This window comes from Convolutriloba macropyga, chromosome 1 (assembly GCF_964194025.1).
Source record: "Convolutriloba macropyga chromosome 1, txConMacr16.3, whole genome shotgun sequence".
Lineage (NCBI taxonomy): Eukaryota > Metazoa > Xenacoelomorpha > Acoela > Convolutidae > Convolutriloba > Convolutriloba macropyga.
The window spans coordinates 37,952,684-37,975,627 of NC_134468.1; the positions used below are offsets into that span (position 1 = coordinate 37,952,684).

General features: G+C 36.0%; 3 protein-coding genes across 4 annotated transcripts in view; all 3 read right to left on the bottom strand.

Moving 5' to 3' along the window:
• Positions 1 to 2,476, bottom strand: part of LOC142338434 (tubulin-specific chaperone cofactor E-like protein) — a 40,391-nt gene extending 37,915 nt beyond the window's left edge. Inside the window, exon 1 of the mRNA XM_075388197.1 lies at positions 1,504 to 2,476. Within this exon, the coding sequence (XP_075244312.1) occupies positions 1,504 to 2,052 (549 nt within the window). The 5' untranslated portion in view covers positions 2,053 to 2,476. The remainder of the gene's footprint in view (positions 1 to 1,503) is intronic.
• The window catches only part of LOC142338501 (CAAX prenyl protease 1 homolog), a 447,656-nt gene that overhangs the window by 211,307 nt on the left and 213,405 nt on the right, over positions 1 to 22,944 (bottom strand). The gene's annotated exons all lie outside the window — the stretch shown is intronic.
• On the bottom strand, positions 3,150 to 21,294 carry LOC142338441 (uncharacterized). 2 transcript variants are annotated; one of them, XM_075388216.1, is made up of 6 exons: positions 20,889 to 21,294; positions 20,314 to 20,589; positions 16,894 to 17,101; positions 11,197 to 11,679; positions 3,889 to 3,981; positions 3,150 to 3,605 (listed from the first exon to the last, which is right to left on the bottom strand). In XM_075388216.1, the coding sequence occupies exons 1-6, from the start codon at positions 21,214 to 21,216 to the stop codon at positions 3,311 to 3,313; spliced, it is 1,683 nt and encodes a 560-aa protein (XP_075244331.1). In that variant the 5' UTR covers positions 21,217 to 21,294; the 3' UTR covers positions 3,150 to 3,310. The 2 variants fall into 2 exon arrangements, with proteins under 2 accessions (XP_075244331.1, XP_075244324.1); XM_075388209.1 differs by having other exon boundaries at positions 16,894 to 17,137.

Consider the following 22,944-nt stretch of genomic DNA (forward strand, 5'->3'; position numbering starts at 1 on the left):
TGAATACATCGATCCGTCAAAATTGTCTGAACAAAAAACCCCTTTTGAGTATATAGTTCCTCCCCCCACAAGTGGGTCAGAACAAGTCTACTTAAAAATTTCTTAAAAATTTCTCCAAGACAAGGAATCAAAATATCAATGAATTGGCGAAAAGACAACGGTTGACAAGCTAGCTAGAGTACCCAGCCAATTGAACATTCACAAAATCCGAAAAAAGGACTATTTAAATGTATGAAAATGTGGTCCAATTAAAAAGGCAATTAAAAATCCTCAAAGTAAATTATTACAGCTATCAATTAAACTCCGCGGAGTCAGAACTAACAATTTGATTGTTATTGTTCAATTCCAATGAAAAATCATTCAGCAAAAACATGAAGCTCATTATAGTCTGAAAACCACTACAAAGCTGAAAGTGAAAATAAAGTGAAAGGAAAAAAATCAACTGAATTGTATCTACTACTTTTAACTAATTTGTTTAGCCAGGCAAATCAAATCAGAACCTAAAAAGCAACAAACAGTAAAATCATTAAACATTAAAAGCATTAAACAGTAAAACATTGGTCTTTTGTTAACCAGAAATGATTCAATAAAGTATCGAAACTGGCAATAAAGCAAAAAAAGATTGAAACCTTTTACAAAATTCCGCCCATCGATCATTCCTGATCTGCGGAACGTACAAGATTTATTTTGGACCGCAAATCTAATAAAAATTTATATGCATGACAATGCAAATAAAAACCACAAGATGACCACAAATCGTATTCCAAGAAAATGCTGATTTCGTTCGGGGTTAAAATTATCTGACCTTAATAAGAAACTCTGGTTTTTAGAACCAAACAGTGAAAACATGAAATAGATATGATCAAACTACAAGTGATTTGTAAACTAGCTGCCTGGCAGAAACAAAAAATAAACGTTCTACGCGTTTTCCATGCCTTAAATGAATTACCAGCAGAAAAACTAATCATTTTAAAATGTTTGAATGAAATATACCAAATTATCAAATTTTCTGAAAATGAAAATGATTTAACTATGGAATATTTGACAATTCGTTACACTTTTAAATATATGAAAAGTATAAAAAGCTTGATTCGTCAATTAACCACGCAATGTTTATCCTGCAGGTGACTTAAGAGTCAAGAGAAAAACAAAGATGACTTTGAGGACGTGATTTATTTTTTCTTTCATTAAACTTCTATTATGAAGTTAGCTTCATTATGATTTAAAAAACATACAGTTCTAATGTGGTCCTTTAATTAATTACTGATCTGGCGTCTGGTTTCTTGACTGTTCAAAACACAACTACAAAAACTCACCTTCATCTAGTGTTCCACTACAGCTCCTTTTCAAATTTTTCAAAATTGTTAAGTGTTCCTTTGGTCCAAATCTTTTTATGATAAAGCCAAAATAAGATTATCGGAGCAAGAAAATGATGCAGTTTTTTCTCCACGATCCATTAAAAAAAATAAAAATTTGAATGCCGAAAATTGAAGTTTAACGAACCTCTGACCAAGATTGCAGATCGTTATGCGACAGATCCAGATCTCGCACATTTCCGCAATATTTACACAGTGTGTCTGAATCTCCCGCAAAAGCAATGTTTCTATCCTCCAGAACAAGAGTCCACGGCACTCTTACTGTGCCATCTTTATCGTGCTTCACTGGGGACAAGCCGATCGACGTAAAACTACACGCTGAATAATTTACAGGAGAAAACTTTTCATCAATCGCCTCACATATGGTCATCTTTCTTGGACTCTGTTCTGGAAGTTCCCCATCAAAGCTGCTTCCCACATCGCTTAACGAGCCCAGTGAAGGTCTCTTTTTAGTGGGAGTTGTAGCAACTTGAGCGTCGTCTCCCGTCATAAAGTACTGAAATATAGGACCACTCACATTTGAGCCTTGAAAGGATTTTTGAGGTCGACGATTATTTCGCCTAACGGGTGAGTTCTTAGTTTCAGGTAAACGTGAGTACTTAGTTACAGTCTCTGAATTTTCAGTCTTGGTTACAGGTTCTGTCGATTTTTGCTTGTCGGACGCTGAAGTAGTCATGATTCTCTTTGTTATGACAATATGTAGTTAGTTAGTGAGATCTTAAAGGTAAAGATGTTTGCGGTTTAAAAATTGTGCGTCTTCAAAGTACGAGCCAGTTCGGAATTGAATTAAGCGTTCAATAACTCGAATCGAAATAGTCAGGAAGTGCAATATAAGGCTGATACGCTCCTATAAACGGCCCGAAAATGCACTCAATGACGACCAGTGCTTCATATACATTGAGAACATTGGGCTTCAACAATATTTGAAGAAAAATTCGATCTATGCGCATTCTTCAGTGGACAAGAACAAGCGCCACAGATTAACATCAAGATGCAAGAAATCAAAATATAACCAACAGCCAATATGATTTCGGATAACAAACTTATAATGAGCTTATTATATTATGGCTAAGTTGGGCTGAATAAATTAACCAGATCCTGATGGTCAACATTACACGAGTGAGCACATGTTGACTTAAACCCAATCATAGTTCTACTGAAGTTAAACATACATATCTGCACATCAAATTGCTAACGCAGAATGCATACCATAATTTAGACCAGTTAGAGAAACGAAACAATTTCAACGTCAAAATTAAGAACACTCTTGCTCAATTTAGCGCTATAACGAGAGAAGACCCCCCCCCCCAATACGTTAAACGGTTCGGTCCCCTTTCCCGTTACAGCCCCACACGGCGGTGTATTTAGGCAAAGTGCGAGATTTAAAGAAGCTCCTAGCCCCACTAAGCCCGGGGGATAAGGAGAAAGAGTCCACTATGCGACTCCAAACTACAGCATGTGATATTGTAGTTCTTAGGTGACTTTCCCCCATCACTCTTCACTCTTCAAACTCCAATAGTTTCTTTTCCTAGACCACCAACATTTGTTTAAGACAGCACGTGCTCACTTGATTGGCCGACACATAGAAGAAAATGACAAAGAGTTTCGAACACTACACTTCTTAGAAGTAAAAAGTACACGATGCTTTTGAGTAAAACAGTAACACACATCTCATTTTAATTAGTCCCCCTTCCAGAGGACATGAAACAGCCCGAAAAAGCTAAGTGCAAAATCGAACTCATAGTATATGGCCCGGGTAGTTTTGGGAAAACATTTTCTCAGTGCAAAATCTATTTTTATCAGGTTTACAAAATACAGATTATTACAAACATTGATATCATTACACATCGCTATGCAATTATAGATTTCCAAATTCAAGCAGCTTGATTGATAGAACTTAACACATTATCACCAATATATCTTGTATTTAAACTTCATGAATTGACACCAAAATGAAAACTGAGTGCTTTCAGGTCTCTGTTGGCTACCGAATGAGACAAGTCATGATAGGCTCCAATTTTATGAACCGAATTGATCATGTTGGTCCAAATAGCCGACGAGGACTCACTCGTTTCTCCGTTAGGTCCACTGCCCTGTGTTTGCATGTTGAGGGCTATTAAGAAGTGCTCAATGGCTTCTCTGTGAGATTGAAGGTTCTGACAAGCTACTCCTAAGTTGAAGCGGGCTCGGATGTATCCAGGGCGCAGGTTAAGAGCGTTGCGATAGGCACTAAAATTAAACAGCCGAGATTCTAATTGGCAGCAAATTAATTTTAGATACAAGCGCTAATTGCAACAGGTTGCTTTCCAACCCGACGATAGGTACCTCATTAATTACAACATATAAATGATCACCATGCTCATTTTTTGGCTTTCCCAAAATTGTATCTTTAACTAAGAAGATCGTCCAAGTAACACTTTTAAAGCAATTCAAATTTAGATGAGTGACATCCTGAAAAATTGGTGATCGGTCAAATCGTTCGATTGTATGTTCCTTAGTAGGAAATCAGTACCTTATAGCTTCTTCACTGTGATCTCCATTAGCCAGACAAGCACCAAGTCTATTCCACAGCACCGCGTTCTTCGGATCCAAACCAACGCATTTCCTAGAACGCATAACATAGGCCCTATCATTCTACACATTCTAACGTCACCTGTCCCCTATGTAAAGTTACTGGGTTGACAACTTCCGAAAGCAGAAACAAAGGCGTAAAAAATGATTTCTCACACGTCGAAGAATTGCTCTCGAACGACTAGTGGGAGTTCTAATCTATTGCAGCTTGTTTCAACCGGCGGTGGGAGTAGCATAGAGGAAAGGGAGTCAGTAGAGGCTATTATATACCACTGTTAAGATTTAAACTTTTAAAAATTTGACATCATATTTTACACACTTTTCATTTTACGTTTTTAAAAAACGAATTTCTAATTGAGTTGAGCAGCTTAAAATTGTAAAGGAATGAAATTCAGATCAATAAGTCACTCAAAAAGTCAAAATAGTAAAGCAAAAATTTTGCATAAGACGAACACGTTTAACTATATTTGATTTCAACTTCGTTTCAGAGCAATTAAAAACCATAGCTGGTAGATTGTCAGAAAATAGCCGCAATAGCTTCGTGGACCTGCAGTCTCAAAACATAATATAAAAACAGACCAAAAACGAAACTTTACTTAATGCTGAGATGTTATATTTTCATTAAGAATCCGTTTCACTTATTGCTGCTTCTAAAAGCTACCCTCAAACACTCTTCAGTTAGAGTTACACGCACTGACTTGACCTTATCTCCTTGAATACCGCAAAGAAAAGTCAAATTCAGAGTAAGGAAGTCATTTTTGAGTGAGGTAAGTCAAGTGCGATCAAAAAATTAATCACGCTATAAACAAGAACTCTCCACTAAGAGTTAAGAATAAAAAATGGTCACGCACGCAACTCGGGGATCAGAAGAGACAAACGGGAGCAGAAACGCGAGGAGTACTAGGAGTACAGGTTAATAAAACAGAAGGCAACCAAACTTCCTAAAATTGCCATCTACAACGTTAATTTACGCATTTATACCTATATAGGAAAATTCGAAAAACTGTCCATTATTCCATCACCTTGATTCTCCTCTGCATTTTGTTGAATCACATGCATACAGAGTAGTTGAGTCGTTAAGAAAGCTGGTCAGCAACTATCTAAATTCGGACTTTCCTAGTTTATCCTGTTTCTCAAGAAAAGTACAGTCCTGTTGGCCTCTCCTATAAATTTTTTGTACTTCCGATTTCATCTGACAATTTTTTTTGTAAAATCCCTGCTGCAAACCTCGCTGAAGATCAATTTAATACAGATTCGCAACTTTCTTGTTCATAAAACGTAAACGACTAACGTCGGGGGAATTGCTCTCAAACGACTGCCGAGCGGTTGGCTTCGTCATTAGCTAGCTACGCCTTAGGGAGGCTAGCTTCAGCTTAATTGTAGGTGCCCTAGGGTAAACGGAGTTGGGGTGAAAGGGGATGGAGTTCGTAGTGTGTATGTATGGGAGGGGGGTTAAAATCTAAGAACCGCCCTTCGCATCATGAATTCATGACTCCACAACAGCTTCGTTGAATCGCATACTTAGCAACTATTAAGCTGCAGGCCTCGAAGAGCACCTAATGCTCTCAAGGTGTTACCTATTTGTCCTGGTTTTGAAGAAAAATCAGTCAGGCGCAAAATTTCATAAGAGCACAGGATGATATAATTGCAAATTTTCGCATGTGAGCAATTAAGTAGGTTGCAAAACTTTATTAAAAAAGACATTTGAAATAGTAAAATTTAAGTTGGCCCGATTGAAATAGAACACTTGAAAACGTTTACATAAAATTTTAGACAATGCAAAAGGAGCCTATGTGCCAATTAAGCCGAATTGAATAGAAATAATTAGGTTTCATATACTATTCAAGATTAATTAAATCATTCTCATTAATTTACTCTTTATTTAGCCAAAAAATCTGACATAATACACCGTTGTGAGTTCTATACCAAGTCTTACGGTTCACCGATGCATGGCTTCAGCAAACATACACCGACTAACGTCGGATGAATTGCTCTCGAACGTCACACGGGGGCAGTTTAGAGGGGTGCAGCTTAGAAATGTTTTACGGGTGCAAAATTCGCAGATCACTCATAAATGCAGAGATAAAAAGACAAATGAGAAAAATTCACTCAAGAAGTCAAAGAAAGTTTTAGAGCGCGAACACGAAACGTTCAAGTAAAAATTTTGCAAAAGACCAACACGTTTACAAAAATTGCTCCAAACCACGTTCGAGAGCAATTATCAACATCAAACTATATTGTTTTAGTATACAAATGCTTAATAGTCGTACTGATACAGGAAAAAAATTAGATACTATACAACTAAAAAAATGAGAAATAACCTTTTCTTTGAAAGTAACATAACTTTGGGTAGCTGACAGGGATAGTAAAGCGGTAAACCAAAAAACACCAGGATCAGTCCTGAACAACAAATCATAGAAATTCCTGACTAACACGAAACTAGACCTAGAATGGACTTGGAATGGTTTGAGAAAATGAGTTCAAAAAATTAATAAAAAACTCGAAAAAAAACGTAGCCGGCAGATTGGAGGAATAGCTTCGTAGATCTGTAGTCTCAAAACATAGAAAACGAAACAGACCAAAAGCGAAACTTCTTTTTTTATTGATGAGATGCTATATTTTGATTAAGAATCTGTTTTACCTATTGCTGCTTCTTTAGCCGCCCTTAGCTGCACTTACTCGACCTTATCTCGTTGAATTACGCTAAGAAAAGTCAATTTCAGAGCGAAGAAGTCACTCTTGTGATAGGTAAGTCACGTGTGATAAAAAAAATAGTCACGCTATAAGCAAAATATTCTCCACTAAAAGCAAAAAAATGACGTCATCCACGCAATTCAAGGATTAGGTGAAAAACGCAAGATCAGAAACGCAAGCAGTACAAGGAGGTTGGGTTAATGAAACAGAAGCGTTCCAAACTACCTAAAATTGCCCTCTAGAAGGTTGATTTACGCATTTATGCCTATATAGGAAAATTCTAAGAACTGTCCACCACCTTGAGTCTCATCTGCATTTTGGTGAAAAATATACATAGAGAGTAGTTCGTTAAGTATTTTGTAAAGCACGATCATTGACCAAAATTCGGACATCCCTAATTTATCTGTTTCTTGCTATGTGAGCAAAGGCAAAACAAAAAAAGAGCATCAGACGGCGAAACAAAAAAAACCAAGGCCACCGCAATATAGGTTTCCTCAGCTTACCGCTTCGCAGCTATAATAAAAACAAGTCAAATTGCCCCACGTTAATAAAAAACAACAAGCAAGAAAGTGAAATTTTGTTTTCTCACTCTATTTAAAAATTGGGGTGATAAAATAAATAAAAAACACTCGCTCTTTCGCTCCACTTCCTATTTGATTTCGACCAAAGTCATTACTTTAAAATTACTGCAGAAATCATGAAAATGCGTGAACAGATCAAATTGATGAACATAAATCAAAAACCTCAAGCAAGAAAGCGAATTTTCGTTTTCCCACTATTTTAAAATCATAGTGGCTTTGACGACGCAAAAACCACTCGCTCTTTCTATCAGTTTCCTGTTTCACCGTGACAAAAGTCATCATTTCAATTTGACCTCAAATTATGAAAAGGTGTGAACAAATCCAAAAACAACCGACTAACGTCGGGCGAATCGCCCTCGAACAAGCGGCGAGCGGTTGGCTTTGTCAATAGCTAGCCACAGTTTAGTGAGGCTAGCTTTAGCTTGACTGACTCGACATCTTTTAGTTTCCTAGCCTTTTTAGTAAATAAATCAAATAAAAAACTGATATTTTAAAAAACTGCAAAATATTGCAAAATTTTCTAAAAAGCTTCCAGATTTCGCAGTGAAAATGTTCAAAACTGTTTTTTCTCTGGATTTATGTCAAGTAACTCATCTGCTTGACTTGAAAAGCTTCGTTGGCCAGTAATGATCGTATAAGGACAAAAATATTCAAAAATTTTGAAAATCGCAAATTTTACCAAAATCTTGCTGAAATTCAATATATTAAAATCTTCAAAACGATTTCAATGTCTCAAGAGACAATCCAGTATCCCTATTTCAAGCTTTAAATAGTTTCACAAAGATTCAAATTGATATTTTTTAAAAATTGTTGATATTAAAATCTTGAAAAACATTTAATTACATCTAGAAGCTATGCAGTAATAATCAAACGACCGAGGGGGTTCGCTAGCCCTTCAGGTTGGAGAAACCTAAAAAATAACAAATTTTCAAAAAACTTGAAAAAATTGCAGATTTTGTCAAAAAAATTGCTATAATTCGTGATGGAAAAATGTTGAGAAACCATTCCATTACCACTATAAACTATGTAGTAACCTATTATCAAATCCTGGTGGAGGTTGTGTGGGCCTTGAGGTTGAAAAAACATAAAAATGACAAAATATTTTTAAAAAAAATGAAGTTTCATAAAAAAATTGCTAAATCTCATGATGTTAAAATGTTGAAAACCCTTCTATTACAACTAGAAGCTATGCAGTAACCTATTATAAAACTCTAGATGAGGTCCCGTGACACCACAGGGCTGAAAGAACTCAAAAACTGACACAAATTTTTAAAAAAAGCTTGAAAAAATTGCGAAAATTAGTATAAAATTGCGTGTTTTTAGCGATCGTTTGTTCGGCAGTAGCCACCGGGGAGGGGGGTGGCAACCGCGGGGGATCAACGGTGGGTGTTGTCTTCAACCTCTAAGAAACTCCCTTCACATCATAGGTATAAGTCTCCAAAACAGTTTGAGCTGAAACAGGACTGAAAGGCTCTAAGAGCACTTGATGCCCGCTGGGCGCTACCTGCTTATCCAGTTTTTGGGGACGAAAAGTTAAAAGCGTCAGACAAAAAATCGGTCAAGCGCAAAATCGCATTAAAAAGACCGACAGGACTAATATAATTGCTACAAACTTCGTTTGAGAGCAATTAAACATAGCTTGAACACTCCGGAATCTAATCTATGTAGATTCGCACATAGGCGCCAGCCAACTCGATGTAGATTTGCTACTACCAATTGACAGAAGAACTAATTCTTTGTTTGCGGATTTCCTTACAAAAATCTATACGTAGTTTTCCGACATTTATTCTCTGAGACTTCTATTTCTTTCTGATCGGTTACAAATTATAAATTAGTATAATTTATTATATTACATGAACTGCACAGCATAATCTTGAAGAGTCCCTTTTTGGTAACAATACCCATAAAATATCTCTCGATTAATTATTGAATAAAAAATTGACTAACATCGGAGCGAATTGCTCTCAAATAACCGGCGATCGGTTGTCATCGTCAGCAGCTAGCTACGGTTTAGTGATGCTAGCTTTAGCTTAATTGAAATGGTGTGAGGTGAGCGCAGCGGTGGGTGGAGGGGGGTGGGATGCACGGAGGGGGGTCAACCTCTAAGAACCGCCATTCACACCAGAGTACAAGTTTCCAAAAGTTTCCGTGAATCGCATGATATGAGACTAGTGAGCTGAAAATCTCCAAGAGAACTTAATGCCCCTAGGGAGCTACCTGTTTATCCCATTGTTGAGGACGAAAGGTCAAATGGTTCAGACGAAAAAAAAACGAAAAAGACCAAAATAATGCCTACAAACTTCGTTATAAAATTATAGCAAAAGCTCAAAATTAGAAGAAATAGTAAAAAAAAAACACAAAAATGAAAGACGAAAATTTGATCAATATTACTCAATCCTCTTTCAGAAACACAAATCCAAATCAATCAAAGCAATACATCATTAACTAAAACAACTAAACTCAACCAAAGGAAGACAACAATTTCTTAAAAACTAAAGAATGCAAAAAGTGCGAAAAAAAGCGTTCAAAAGGAGCCAAAAATTGCAAAAAGCTCAAAATATCACTTTAAAATCTAGAAGTTGCCTCAGATAGTCAGAAATGCATTCCAACAAAGTCCTACTCCTAACCAGAGTAATTGAGACAAACACCTCGGCCAAAAAAAATTAGGAGTAAAAATTAAAAACATAGCCGGTAGATTGCCGGAAAATAGCCGCGATAGACGCTTGTGGCCTTCCCTGAATTGACACAAGTAAAGAAATAAGATAGACAGATTGATCACTAGTACTTTAATAGACCACTAGACGTTTTGGTTAGATTCGGTCTTTAAGGAAAACGCGCTCAGAGAGCTTTTACAAAATTGATATTCGAACTCAAAAACTCAAGACTAATACTCAAGAAGTAGGGCATATAAGTTTCGCACTACTTAGATGCACACTATTGATCTTTAACTAAAATGTTCATAAAATTTAAAGTTCCATAAGTGAGTTCAGAAGTCATTTTTTTGAGTGAGTTAAGTCACGCAATTGACCTAAAAGCAGAATTGACGTCACGCACAAAAATTTTAACTGCATAGCAATAGAAGTCACTGAAGTCAATTCCAAGAAGTCAGGTCGTAGGAATCATCGATGGAGACGACGAATTAAAAAAAACAACCGACTAACGTACCCCAATTTGACTTCAAAAATCATGAAAATGGGTGAACAGATCTTAAAAAAAGACAGCGCTTTTAAAAGACATCTTTGAATTGTAAAAAAAACCACGATGTCCCCAATAATAGCCGCTATCGCTTCGCGGCTATTAAAAAACACTTTGGAAAAGCGGCATGTGATAAAAAATATCGCTTGCTTAGCAATTTTTTTCACACCTACGATTCTCGCTCTCTCTGAGAATACTGCACGAACAAAAACCACTCTCTTTCGCTCTGCTCTTGACTTTTGCTCAGCAGATTGACCTAAAGACTTGTTTTCGAGTGCGGCATTGGTCTTAGTAACTTGTGAACAAAGAAAACACCGATTTAAAAAAAGATCACCATAACTCCTCTTCGAGTCGGAGTCGTAATAAAAAGAAAGACAGCGCCCTACAATACGATTCGAATTCTTTGAGTTATAATTATAAATACAGATAAGAAACGTTTGTTTTCAACTCCTCCTATGTTTATTGTTTCGCACGGTCAAAAATTAAGTGAAAAGAAGATCGTGTTCAGCTGTGCTTTCACTCTCTTGGCTTTTTAAAGAAATCTTTATGATATTCACATCTGAACAGACTGTACCCCCGGTTAAAGGAGACTGGTAGCGAAAGAACACTCTTTTGTCACTTAGAGATGCTTAATACTTAGAAATAATTTCGGGAAGGCTCCGTTCAGCAGTTGCCTTTTCATTAGCCTGAATATTTTTTGAAGAGCCGAATATGATATACTCGCAGAAAATTTTGCAAGATGTGCTATTTATTATGTTAGTTTTGTCGCCACACCACACCTGAAAACATTCGCAGCCGTCTCATAGTCATTTCTCACACAGTTTAGAATGCCCAGAGCAGTTAACACGTTCAAATCCTGAGGTGATATTGCTAGAGCCTGTTCAAATAACTTCAGAAGTTCTTGTGCTTTATACTGGAACATAAATAACGAAGACATTGATGTGAGGCCGCTATTCTGAGGTGCGCCAGGTAACTGAGGTATGCTCGAATAAGCAGGATTTGCTCTAAGCCATATTTCAAGCGTCTCCACAGCCCTGTTCATATCACCCTCATTTGTGTAGCTGGCTGAGAGAGCCATTAGAGCTTCCAGATTCCTTTCATTTGAGTTTAAAGCGTTATTTAATGCTTTGATGGCAGCTTCATCGTTCTCATTTTCAGTTTGGGCAACTCCGAGGTAGTACCAGGCCCTTTCTTTGTCTTCTGAGTGCTTCACTGCCTCTTCTAATAGTAAAACTGCATTTGGGATATCGCCAAATCTCAGTCTAAACAAAAATAGGATGTCCTGAAATTGATAATTTTTTGGAATTTATCATCAGATCTTTAAAATGTTCTCCCTTGTTCTGTAAACAATCCCCAAACAAAAAGCCAAAACAAACACTCACTTTTCAAAACTGGGGAAAATTGACATTTCCAAGCTTCTGAAGCTTTCCGAAATATATCTGAAGCGACCAAGGTCAAAAACCACTGACAAAAATGTGTTTTTGCAACTGATGCCGAACAAGCTTTATCAATACCGGTTTCTCTGTTATGAGATATTTGGATCTGCAGAAATTCCACCATTTCTCAAAACAACGTCAAAGAGATTGATTTGAAAAACACTCACTTCCGCAACTAACCCGTTCAGATGAAATTTTATCAGGAAATTGTACGCGCAAATATCAAACCATGAAAAGCCAAAGTTAGAGTAGTGTAAATCTGATTGCCCCTAGCATTTAATGGAGGGTCTTTTAACGTTCTATCTTCTATCCGAAAATGGCGATCAGATTGTATTTCGGTAGTAATGAAGAAGAAAGGTACCAGAGCTTCAAAAAAATCTTCGACCATTTTAACATAAGCGACTTACGTCAGAAGAAATGCTCGTAAATATTGTTGTCCGCTGATAGCAGTATACATATAGGTAAGGCAACCTCGCCCGTATGACGCAAAAACATAAGAAAGGCTCCAAAAATGCGCAATAATGTAACCCGACATTTCAAAACCGCCCTTTACACCGTAAACTACTAACCATAGAAAAGAATTGCCATCAGTTGATTGATAATGATCTTACAGGGACTTTCAACGACTAGACAAAATTCTCTAGATTATAGCTAACGAATTACCAGAAAAAAAGTTGCAGTGACATATACTCAGTTGACCCTATCTCCCCCAATTAAAAAAGCAAAACTCTCTTTGAGAGTGATAGAGTCATTTTTGAAAGAGGTAACTCACATGTGACCAAAAACTTATTAACACCAGCGTAAATGCGACACAAAACTATCAAACGAATGAAATAATAAAATGTTCACTGCAACTGTCCATAAAAAATTTTGTCTATTCGTAAACTAAAAGAAAATGAAAACTGTTAGCTGCGAAATGAAAAAAAGTTCACCATTTTTGTTGCAATAGAATGCTGATGATATCCGTTATTATTAACGTGAAGTGACAAGATAGCAAAAACAACAAATGAGGGCAAAATTAAGAAGAAACAAAAAAGCAAGAGAAATCGTATAAAATAGCTATCAACTGAATACGTTAAAGTTTCAATTTTGCTTTATTACAACAGCATGTGTCATTAACGAGTCTAATTGCCGAGAAAAAAATCCGAGCAAATATCAAAAACTCGTTAATATTTATGGAAAAACAAAAGTCAAAAACAAAAACCAGCTAACAACTAAAAACAATAAATAGGGTAATTATTAGCTTTGTAGAAATCCAATGGGACCAGTTATTATTGATACTAAATGCCCAGATAACAGAAGGAACAACAAACGCGGTCAAACCTCAAAAGTTTATTAATAACAGCGAAAAAACATTGCAATACAATCCAAATCAATTGGGCTGTAAAAAAGAAAAGGCTAAAAAAAATGACACACAGCTAACACTATCACAGCTATTAAAAAATGGATGCTTTGATGAAATTTAGACCCCTCCACGTGTGATAGAGTCTGTGTGAGATTAAGCCCATGTTGTCAAAATAAAGCACATAGATGGCAAACTACGCCCAACTTTTAACAATTCGTTTTTCATGGTTATTTTCTGTGATAGATTTTCAAAGGAAAATCTAATTAACTTGGCCTTTAAAAAAATCAAAATGATGCTTTCGAGTAGACCTTTAACATTATAAGGTATTTAACTTCATTGTCGATGTCCAACTTTGTTCTCATGGGGTGGCCTTCTACATGCCTTCTGTTGGCTTTCTGTCATATCCTTTCTTTTCTGTCATATCCTTTGTCATATTTAAGTGAAAATATGCGTTGTATACGTAATTACCGAAATAGATAAACATTACCGACTAACGTTGGGGCGAACTGCTCTCAAACGTCCTGTCAGAGCGCTGGGTTACGGGTGCAACGATGTGCAGGGGGTGGGAATTGCGCCGGTGGTTGAAGTGGAGGGACTCTAAGAACTGCCCTTCGCACTATAAATTTATGTCTACAAAGGTTGTTGGTGAATCGCATATTTAGAGACTATTAAGCTGTAAGGCTCTAAGAGAACTTATTGCCCACCAGGTATTGTCCTGTTCATCCCGTTTTCGAAGACGAACAGTCTAAAGGGTCCAACAAAAAATCGATCAAGCGAAAAATCGCACAAAAAGACCGCAGAACTAATATAATTGTAACAAACTTTGCTTGAGAGCAATTAATTAAATGAATAAAAAATATTCTACTTCTCAAAAATGCGCTGTGCCTTTAAAGGACTAGTAGACGATTTAAAAACATAACTTCAACGTATAACCCACGGAAATCACCAGTTTATTCTGGTTAAATTGGCACAAAATTGAAAAACGGCTGACCAGTTGACAAATCGCATAATAAAAACATAACCCACTAACGTCGGGCGAATTGCTCTCAAACGACCGTTCAAAACTATTTGCTTATGAAAACGTTCAAAACGAATTGCTTATGAAAACGTTCAAAACTATTTTTTATCTCCTGAGTTATGTCAAGTAACCCATCTGCAAGACTTGAAAAACTTCGTTGGCCAGTAATGATAGTTAAACTCAAAAAAGGACTAAAACACTAAAAAATTTGAAAACAATTGCAAATTTTAACAAAATCCTGCTAAAATTCAACACATTAAAAGATTTAAAACCATTCCATTGTCTCAAGAAACCATCCAGTTTCACTATTTCAAGCTGAAATTAGTTTTACTGGCTCAAAAACATCCATAAGCTGGAACATATACATGATAATAATTTTTCGTAAATTTAAAAAACTAAATTTTATCAAAAAAGTGCTAAAGCTGGAGTCATTTAAATATTGAAAACAATTCCATTAATCTAGAAACTATGCGACAGCTTTTCATGAAGCCTAGGAGGAGGTCCCTAGGACCCTGGTGCCGGAAAAAAATGATAAAGTCAAAAAGGTTCAAAAAACTTGAAAAAATTGCAAACAAATTTAAAAATTATTGATCTTAAAATCTTGAAAAACCTTCCATTACATCTGGAAGCTATGCAGTGAACTAAACTCAAACTCTAGAGGAGGTTATGTGGCTGTCGAGGTTGGAGAAACCAAGAAAATGATAAAAATTTTCAAAAACCTTGAAAAAAATTAGAAGTTGCAAAAAAACTGCTAAAATGTGATAACTAATCCATGGCCAACAAACATTTTTCAGTAACTCATTATCAAACCCTAACAGAGACTTTCTGAAAAACCAGAATAAATGACAATAATGATAAATATACAGACAACAGCGATAATAAACTGACAAAAAATTTAAAAACTTGCAAGTTTTGTCAAAAAAAAAAATGCTGAAATTAGTGGTGTTGAAATCTGGAAAAACAATTCATTACATTTAGAAAATACACAGTACCTACTTTTTAGCCCTACAGGAGGTTTCTCGAGTCTTGAGGATGGAGAAACTTAAAAACCAACAAAAAAAACCTGAAAAAATGCAAGTTTTATAAAAAAAAATGATAAAATTTGTCATATTAAAAAACTGAAAGCTACTCCATGGCAAATAAAATTGTTTCAGTAACTTATTATCAAACCCTTAAGGACGTTTTCTGGGCCCCTGCGTCCGGAAAGAAGTGGATAAGAAAATATAAATGTCAAAAAAATTGGAAAAATTTGCACGTTTTGTCAAAAAAGGCTAAAATTCGTGATGTTAAAATGTTGAAACAATTGCACTACCACTAGAAACTATGCAGTATTCTAATATAAAACTACTAGAGGAGGTTTCTTGACAACTAGGGCTGAAAAAACACAAAAAATGACAAAAATTTTCGAAAAAAAACTTGAAAAAATTTGTGAAAATTAGTATAAAATTGCGTGTTTTTAACGATCGGTTGTTCGTCAGTAGCCACGGGAGGCGCGCGGGGGGGGGGGGGTGTACATCGGTGGTCTGATGGGGAGAGCATGGGCAACATTGGGGTGGGGGCAACAGCGCGGTGGTGGGTGGGGCGGGATCAACAGTGGGGGTGTCGTCAACCCCTAAGAACAAGAACCGCCCTTCACAACATAAGTATAAGTCTCGAAAACAGTTTGAGCTGAAACAGAGCTGAAAGGCTCTAAGAGCAGGTAATGCCCGCTGGGCGCTACCTGTTTATCCCGTTTTTGGGGACGAAAAGTCATAAGCGTCAGACGAAAAATCGCTCAAGCGAAAAATAGCATAAAAAAAGACCGACAGGACTAATAGAATTGCTACAAACTTCGTTTGAGAGCAATTAAACAACCGGACCCAATTACTTGCTACAAAGTTTCTTAGAAGAACTCTATACTTTCAAAGACTTTGACAGGGAGCAGAGATGAGTTTCCAAGTTTAAGAATTATATTCAATAAAAGAAAAATGCTCAAATTTGAGAAAAAAAAATTAAGACAGACCAATTTTAAGCAATATAAAATTTCTCAAAAATTCCAACCAATGCTCAAACTGTAACAGATTTGTCCTTTAGAACTTTTTCTCTGCTTCGATTAGCTTTGTTTACCACAGAAAAGTTACTACAAGTATCACTTAATTTATGTCTCAAACGACTGGGAGCATTTTTAACGAGTACTTTTTTAAATTTGACTTTTTATAAAAGGAGTCACAAAGTCAAATAGGAGTGAGGTAAGAATTGTGGTTGTGAGAACAAACTACCGGTTTCACAATAAAAAGAAGCGCTCTTATCTGACTACACTGTTTGCAATACAAACAATATTTTGGGCAAAGTAAGAAAATCAGCACATATTGCAAAAGAACATTTTCTCCGATTGTACGAATTCGCGTTTCTTCTCAAAATGAAAATTTAATTCATTAATCTTCAAAGAATCGTAAACAAGATATTATCATATAATAATTGTAAACTTGTTCAGAGTCGATGTTAACCGTAAAATATTGACTTAACAGACGTTCAATCAATTTCTCTGACGGTTGAAAACATCACATGCTTTTATTCAATTCGTAAAAACCAAACGACACAAAATAGATAGATACCCTCAGGTCTTGACACTCGGCTATAAATCTAGATCCTTCGAACCTACCGCCTCGCACCGTTCATACTTAAATAGCGAACTAACCGTTCAATTCCCTTTTCCAGCGGGTCATCTACTCCTTCAAAAGGGTTGTCCTCCTGGAAAGTGTATCTGTTAGCTACAAACGGGTGTCTTTGTCCCCTTAACACGGCTTCTTCCTCATCTCCCTCAGTGACCCATACTGACTCCAGTTCACTGAGATTATTCAACTGTTGCTCTTCATACTTCTTCAGGATATTCTGCCACTCCTCCTCTAAATTAGCGAACACGTCTGCCCCAACATCAGCACCTGCTCAACAATTATAGGCATTTCAACTAAGAACTTGTGATTACAGTTCATTTTAGCAATTTCCGATTTTCTGCCAATTGGCTAATATGATTGAAAGATAAAATCAACATTTTCTTCTTTTCAGCCGGTGAACATAACCGACTAAACGTCGGAAGAATTGCTCTTGAACGACTAGTGAGAGCTCTAATCAATTGCAGCCTGCTTCAGTCGGGGGGGGGGGGGCTAAATGGGACTAAGAAGTTCTAAAGTGGGCTTCAAATAACCACATTAGAGGTTAACATATACCACTATTAAGATTTAAAGTAAAAAATGACAAGATTTTCGGCGCACTTTTTATTTGACATTTAGTATTAAATTGTCGCCAATTCAGTTCAGCTGCTTGAAATTGTGATTGAGAGAGAATTTTAGATCACGCGAAATGCAAAAAGTCAAGGGCGTAAAAGTCACTCGAAAAGTCAAAATTGTCAAGCGAAAATTTTGCATAAAAAAGACACACACGTTTACAATAATTGCTATGAACTACGTTCAAGAGCAATTAAAAAGTGCAGACATTTCAAAGTAAACTGTAATCGGCAGCAAAGTGACATGTCATTTGTCAGATATACATCCATATTTCCCAAACAAACTACTATTTGGTTGTAAAAAACCAACGAAGGATTAAAAGTGTCACAACTCCAAGTGGATTCAACTAACTCTTTCTATTATTACTGAATATATGGAGTGTAATGGAGCAAAGTTTTAAAAACACAGCCCGCAGACTTCCGGAATAGCTGCGAAAGAATAGACTTGCGTGTCATATAATAGAGATAGAAACAGATACAGATATGGTTGAAAAAATGGACGACGCTCAAAAAGCTATGTAAAAAAACATTCAGCGATAAATTAACGAAAGTTGTTAAAATCTATTGCGCAGAAGCCTCTTCATTAGGGGCCTTTATTACACAGAGTTCCTTTGACCTTAAACTAATTCAAATTAAACTTCTGCATAAGTTTTAAAGTGCAAAGTTCATTTTATTGAGCGAGGTAAGTCACGTATGATCAAAATCTAATCACGCAAATTACCTAAAAACTTCTGTTAGCGAGAGTGAGAAATGACATTACGCGCGCAAATGCCGTTAGTGAGAGGAAGAAGTAATTCAGAAAATTTGACTTCAGTTTTTCTGTGTGAACAAATGTAAAAAGAAAAAAGAGCATCAGACGCCGAAGCAAAAAAAACATAGCAGGACAAATCCTGAAATACAATTCAATGAATTGAATGGAAAAGTTAGAAGTAATCTATCTGACCAGCAGATCAATTGAACAATGCAAGCCATAATATAATTAAAACCATCTCAAAAAATTGTGAAACTAAAACAATCAAAATAAACAAAAATATATTCACTGCTCTTGAAACTTTAACCCCTAAGGCAAAATTTGATCTATTACATACCTATTTCAATATGTTCAAAGCCAATTTTTGTTTTTGAAATCGTTCCAGTATTATATCAGCAAGACCTGAAAAAAATTCCAAAAATCGGAAGGTTAAATTGTTAAAAACAAATCCATTGAAGCTAAGAGCCAAGCAGTAACTTTTCATCAAACCGTGGAATAGGTTTTGTGCCACTTGAAAATGGACAAACATCAAAAATTGACAAAAAAATATTAGGAAAACTTAATTGCAAACTTTATCAAAAAATGTTAAATTTCGAGACATTAAATGTTGAAAACCATTCCATTGTTAATAGAAACTATGCAGTGCCCTATTATCAAATCTTAAAGTAGATTCCCTGGCCCCTGACGCTAGAAAAACTTGAAAATAGCAAAACTTAGATTAATTTGCTTGTTTGTGTTATTAGTACCGAAACATATAGCTTATAAAATGGCCCTAATAAGTAATTTTGTCTTGTAAAGACCTTCGTCTGCTTTTAAAATCTTCAACCAAAGACTAATCAATTGGAAAATCAATTGGACTATTCAATTGGAAAATTGCACCATTTTGGGCCCAAACACTCCTAAAAACGATCTTTTAACCTTAAATTAAGGCAATCCCAGCAGCAGCGACACTAAGCACTTGAAGGACTACTAAAGCCCATTTTGGGCTTCTAATGAAATTTAATGCCCGCTGGGCATTACCTGTTTATCCCGTTTTGAAATATCAATGTCATTGAAAAGTGTGTGAACACGGCTTAAAAAAACAGCGCGCCAATACAATTCAAATTCTTTGAATTGTAAAAACATAGCAGGAAAAGTCCTGACGTAAAATTCAAAGAATCTTCATTGACTAAACAAAAAACTAGAACTAGAACGGACTATGACTGAATTGGGAAAACCATTTCTAAAAAAACATAGGTGGCAGATATCCAGAGAACAGCTTCGTAGATCTTCAGTCTCAAAAAAAACAGTAAAAAAAGACAGACCAAAAAAAATAGTCTTTCCATTGAAGGCTGAGATGTTGAATTTTGATTAAAAATCTGTATAAGTTATTGCTGCCTCTATAAACTGCTCTCAAATAACCTTTATTTGGAGTGGCACACACCCATTTGACATTATCTCTTTGAAATAAAGTAATTAAAAGTCAATTCCAAAGTGAGGAAGTCATTTTTAGAGTGAGGTAAGTCAAGTGTGACCAAAAATTTAATCACGCGAATGAACAAAAAACTCGCTCCACAAAGAGCGAAAAATGACGTCACACATGCACTTCAGTTGAAATTGCATGAACGAATGAACAAAAGGCAGAGTTGAAGTGGTTGACGTCATATGGTCGTAACAAAAATCGCGACAATGAAATAAAAAAAACCAAGAGAAGGCCAATAATAGCCCCAGCTAACGCTGTGCGGCTATTAAAAACAGAAAATCAATGTCAAAATGCGAAAATGGAATTTTGGTCAAACACACTATTTTAAATTAGAGTAAAAAAAATTCAAGCCCCAAAACCACTCGCTTTTTTGCGCCACTTCCTGTTTCGGCGTGATCAAAATCGCTACTCCAATTTGACTTAAATATCATGAAAGTGTGTGAACAGATCTTAAAAAAAGACAGCGACCCAATACAATTCAAATTCTTTGAATTGTAAAAATCCCAACAGCACCGCAATATAGCTCCGCTCAGCTTACGGCTTCGCAGCTATAATAAAAATCCCAAGAGGCTAACAAAACTAACAAATCATACTTTTCAGAAGAATAGGAATGATAGCACACCTTCAGCCTCCGATGCTGCTTCTTGCCACGCATTTTCAAACAATTTCTCCTGATTTTCACTACTCCTCAAAAACTGTTCTGCCCAGTTTTCCGCATTTCTGGGTAACGGTTGCTGTAGTCTTTGAGGTGAAAAAACTGATGGCATATTTCGAGGTACAAACGATGGGTTCAAATTAGGGATCAATTGAGAGTCTTCTGAAGATGACGACTGATCAAAGGAATTGAACATTGATCGGAACTGCTCTTGCCACCGATTAATTGCATCCTCGTCAGCACCTGTAAATAAGGCAAAAGTTCATGAAAGTCAATACAAGCTTTTACTTATGTAACCTTCATAAAACTTCTGCCGGCATAATTACTCACAGCGTGTTAACTTTTCACTCCAACATAATTAGCAATGCATTGGCTCCTAAGTCATCTCTTGTCCACGAATATATTAAATTATTACCCCAGCAGCATATTTCACGACGTGATTATCAATCCAACGGCCGAAACAGCAAAGCCAATCAACAATTCTGAATCCATCAAGTATTAGAAATTGACAGCAAGCGAAAAACTTGTGACACGTGACTCACCAAATTTCATGCTGTCTGTATGTTGAGATGAAATGAAATCCTGTACAAATACATTCTGTAAATCCCCGCCAGATGATGACAGGTGAGTTGATTGCGAGTCACTCTGAAGACTTTGAGGCACTGATGAAAGATGTAGAACTGGCAACTGAGTAGATGATTCTTGACGTGAAGACAAACCAAGTTCATGATCACTGTTTTCAGCTGGTATTTGGACCTTTCTTCTGACTACAGTTCTGTTCTGGTAAGCACCATCCGATGTCGAGCTCTGAGCTAGTTCTGATAATTTGTTACTGCCAAGGCAGTCTGCATCGAACATTGACTTCTCCATTGGAGCCGTGAAATTATTCGGTTTAGAATATTATTGGTACCAACTATTAACTGTGCGAATTGTAAGCATTACTACGTTCAACCTGAAAATGGATTTAACATTGCTAAACCACAATTTCTGTCAAAACGTGAAATTTATGTCCTTGAATCTATGTGCTCAAAATCTAAGGACTTCAGAAAGAATATACAAACTTTCTTCACATAAAATTCGTACCAATTAACACTAAGACATTTTACGGTTGCCAAAAACATTGTTTAAAAGTTTCCAAGACCTTCCTACATTTTATAACTTTAATGAACGGTCTGCATTTTCATACACTGTGTTCAACGAAGAAAATCGATTAATTTAGATCTCAAAATGTTTCTAAAAGAAACAGATTGCAATTCGAAAATGATTTGTCGCTTTCGATGAACTTGTTTCGATAGCACTACAACTAGTGTTTTGGAATCCAGTTAACAGTATCTATGGAAATGTAAGAAGGAAACGACCCTGATTCTCGGCCTATTTTGTCGTTCAGTCATCTTAAACTGACAAGCATCCTCTAGAGAGACATAACCAATAAAAACCTTCGCAACTCAATAAAATTTGCACAACTTAGAATTTGCTGTTTTTATTGCACTATTTTCACTTTCTAAGCCTCAAATTGAGTTTTCCGAGAAGCTAAATTTTTACTTTGCGACTGTATCCCACAACGAAAGAGCAAAAACTTTCGCAGAAGTTTAACTGTGACGTATAGGTTGGTAGATCATAAAAGTAACTTTTCTCGTAAGATCAACGTTTCCAAGTGTTGAATGTTCTGAAAAAAACAAAACCTGCGACACCATTTTAAGTTCAGAGGAGAATAACAGGACACTCAAAAAATCTCACAAGACAGCACGGCTCACGTTTGATAGGTATTTTATTTATTTGTTATCAAGTAATCTATTCTATATTAGCTTCCATGTTTTCTGGAAAGTAAGGGAAATTTCAATTTGTTCTTTTATATCGACATTGCATTCAACATTTATTTCACATATTATAACTTTTTGTCCTGAAGAAGGTTCAAATTCTTGGTCAAGTGTAACGGATAAATTCATCTGTTGATAAACTTTCCACTATAAATGATGGACACAGTGAATTGAAGTCATAGTTTAATAGGAACTCTTCTTCCGTTTTGATTTCTATACCACTACGCTGACTATCATCATCTACATCTAACATAACAACATTTATAGTATATTTTAATTTGGTGATTTTGGATTTTAGTGGTATCTGCGTAAGATTGTTGGTCAACAAAAACAATGTTTGCTTTTATTTTATTATTATTTAATGGTGTAATTGGTTTACTTAAATGTAATAACTCTGGTTGCATCTATTCCGTGGTAACATATTTATTTCCAAGTGTAGTGGCTATACCTCCTCTTATTCCTTTTTCTATCATGAGTAATATATCATGTGTCTTCTCTCCCTTATGACGTTTTACTTTCATATTTATTTTCTTTACACCTGCTAACATTGATAAAGCCGGAGTCGCGCACCTATAACACGGATCATTTGTGACTCTGTCAACGCATTTGTCTCGAAAGTTTTCAAAGACTTGTGATATTATGTTTACATCTTGTTTTGAGTAGATAAATGTGCAGTCTTCCATTGTTTCGCATTGACTAAAAAAGATATAGTTAGCTTCAAGGTAATCCTTACGTGATAATTTGTTATTTTAATTTAGAGTAGATTACTTCATATGGTGGA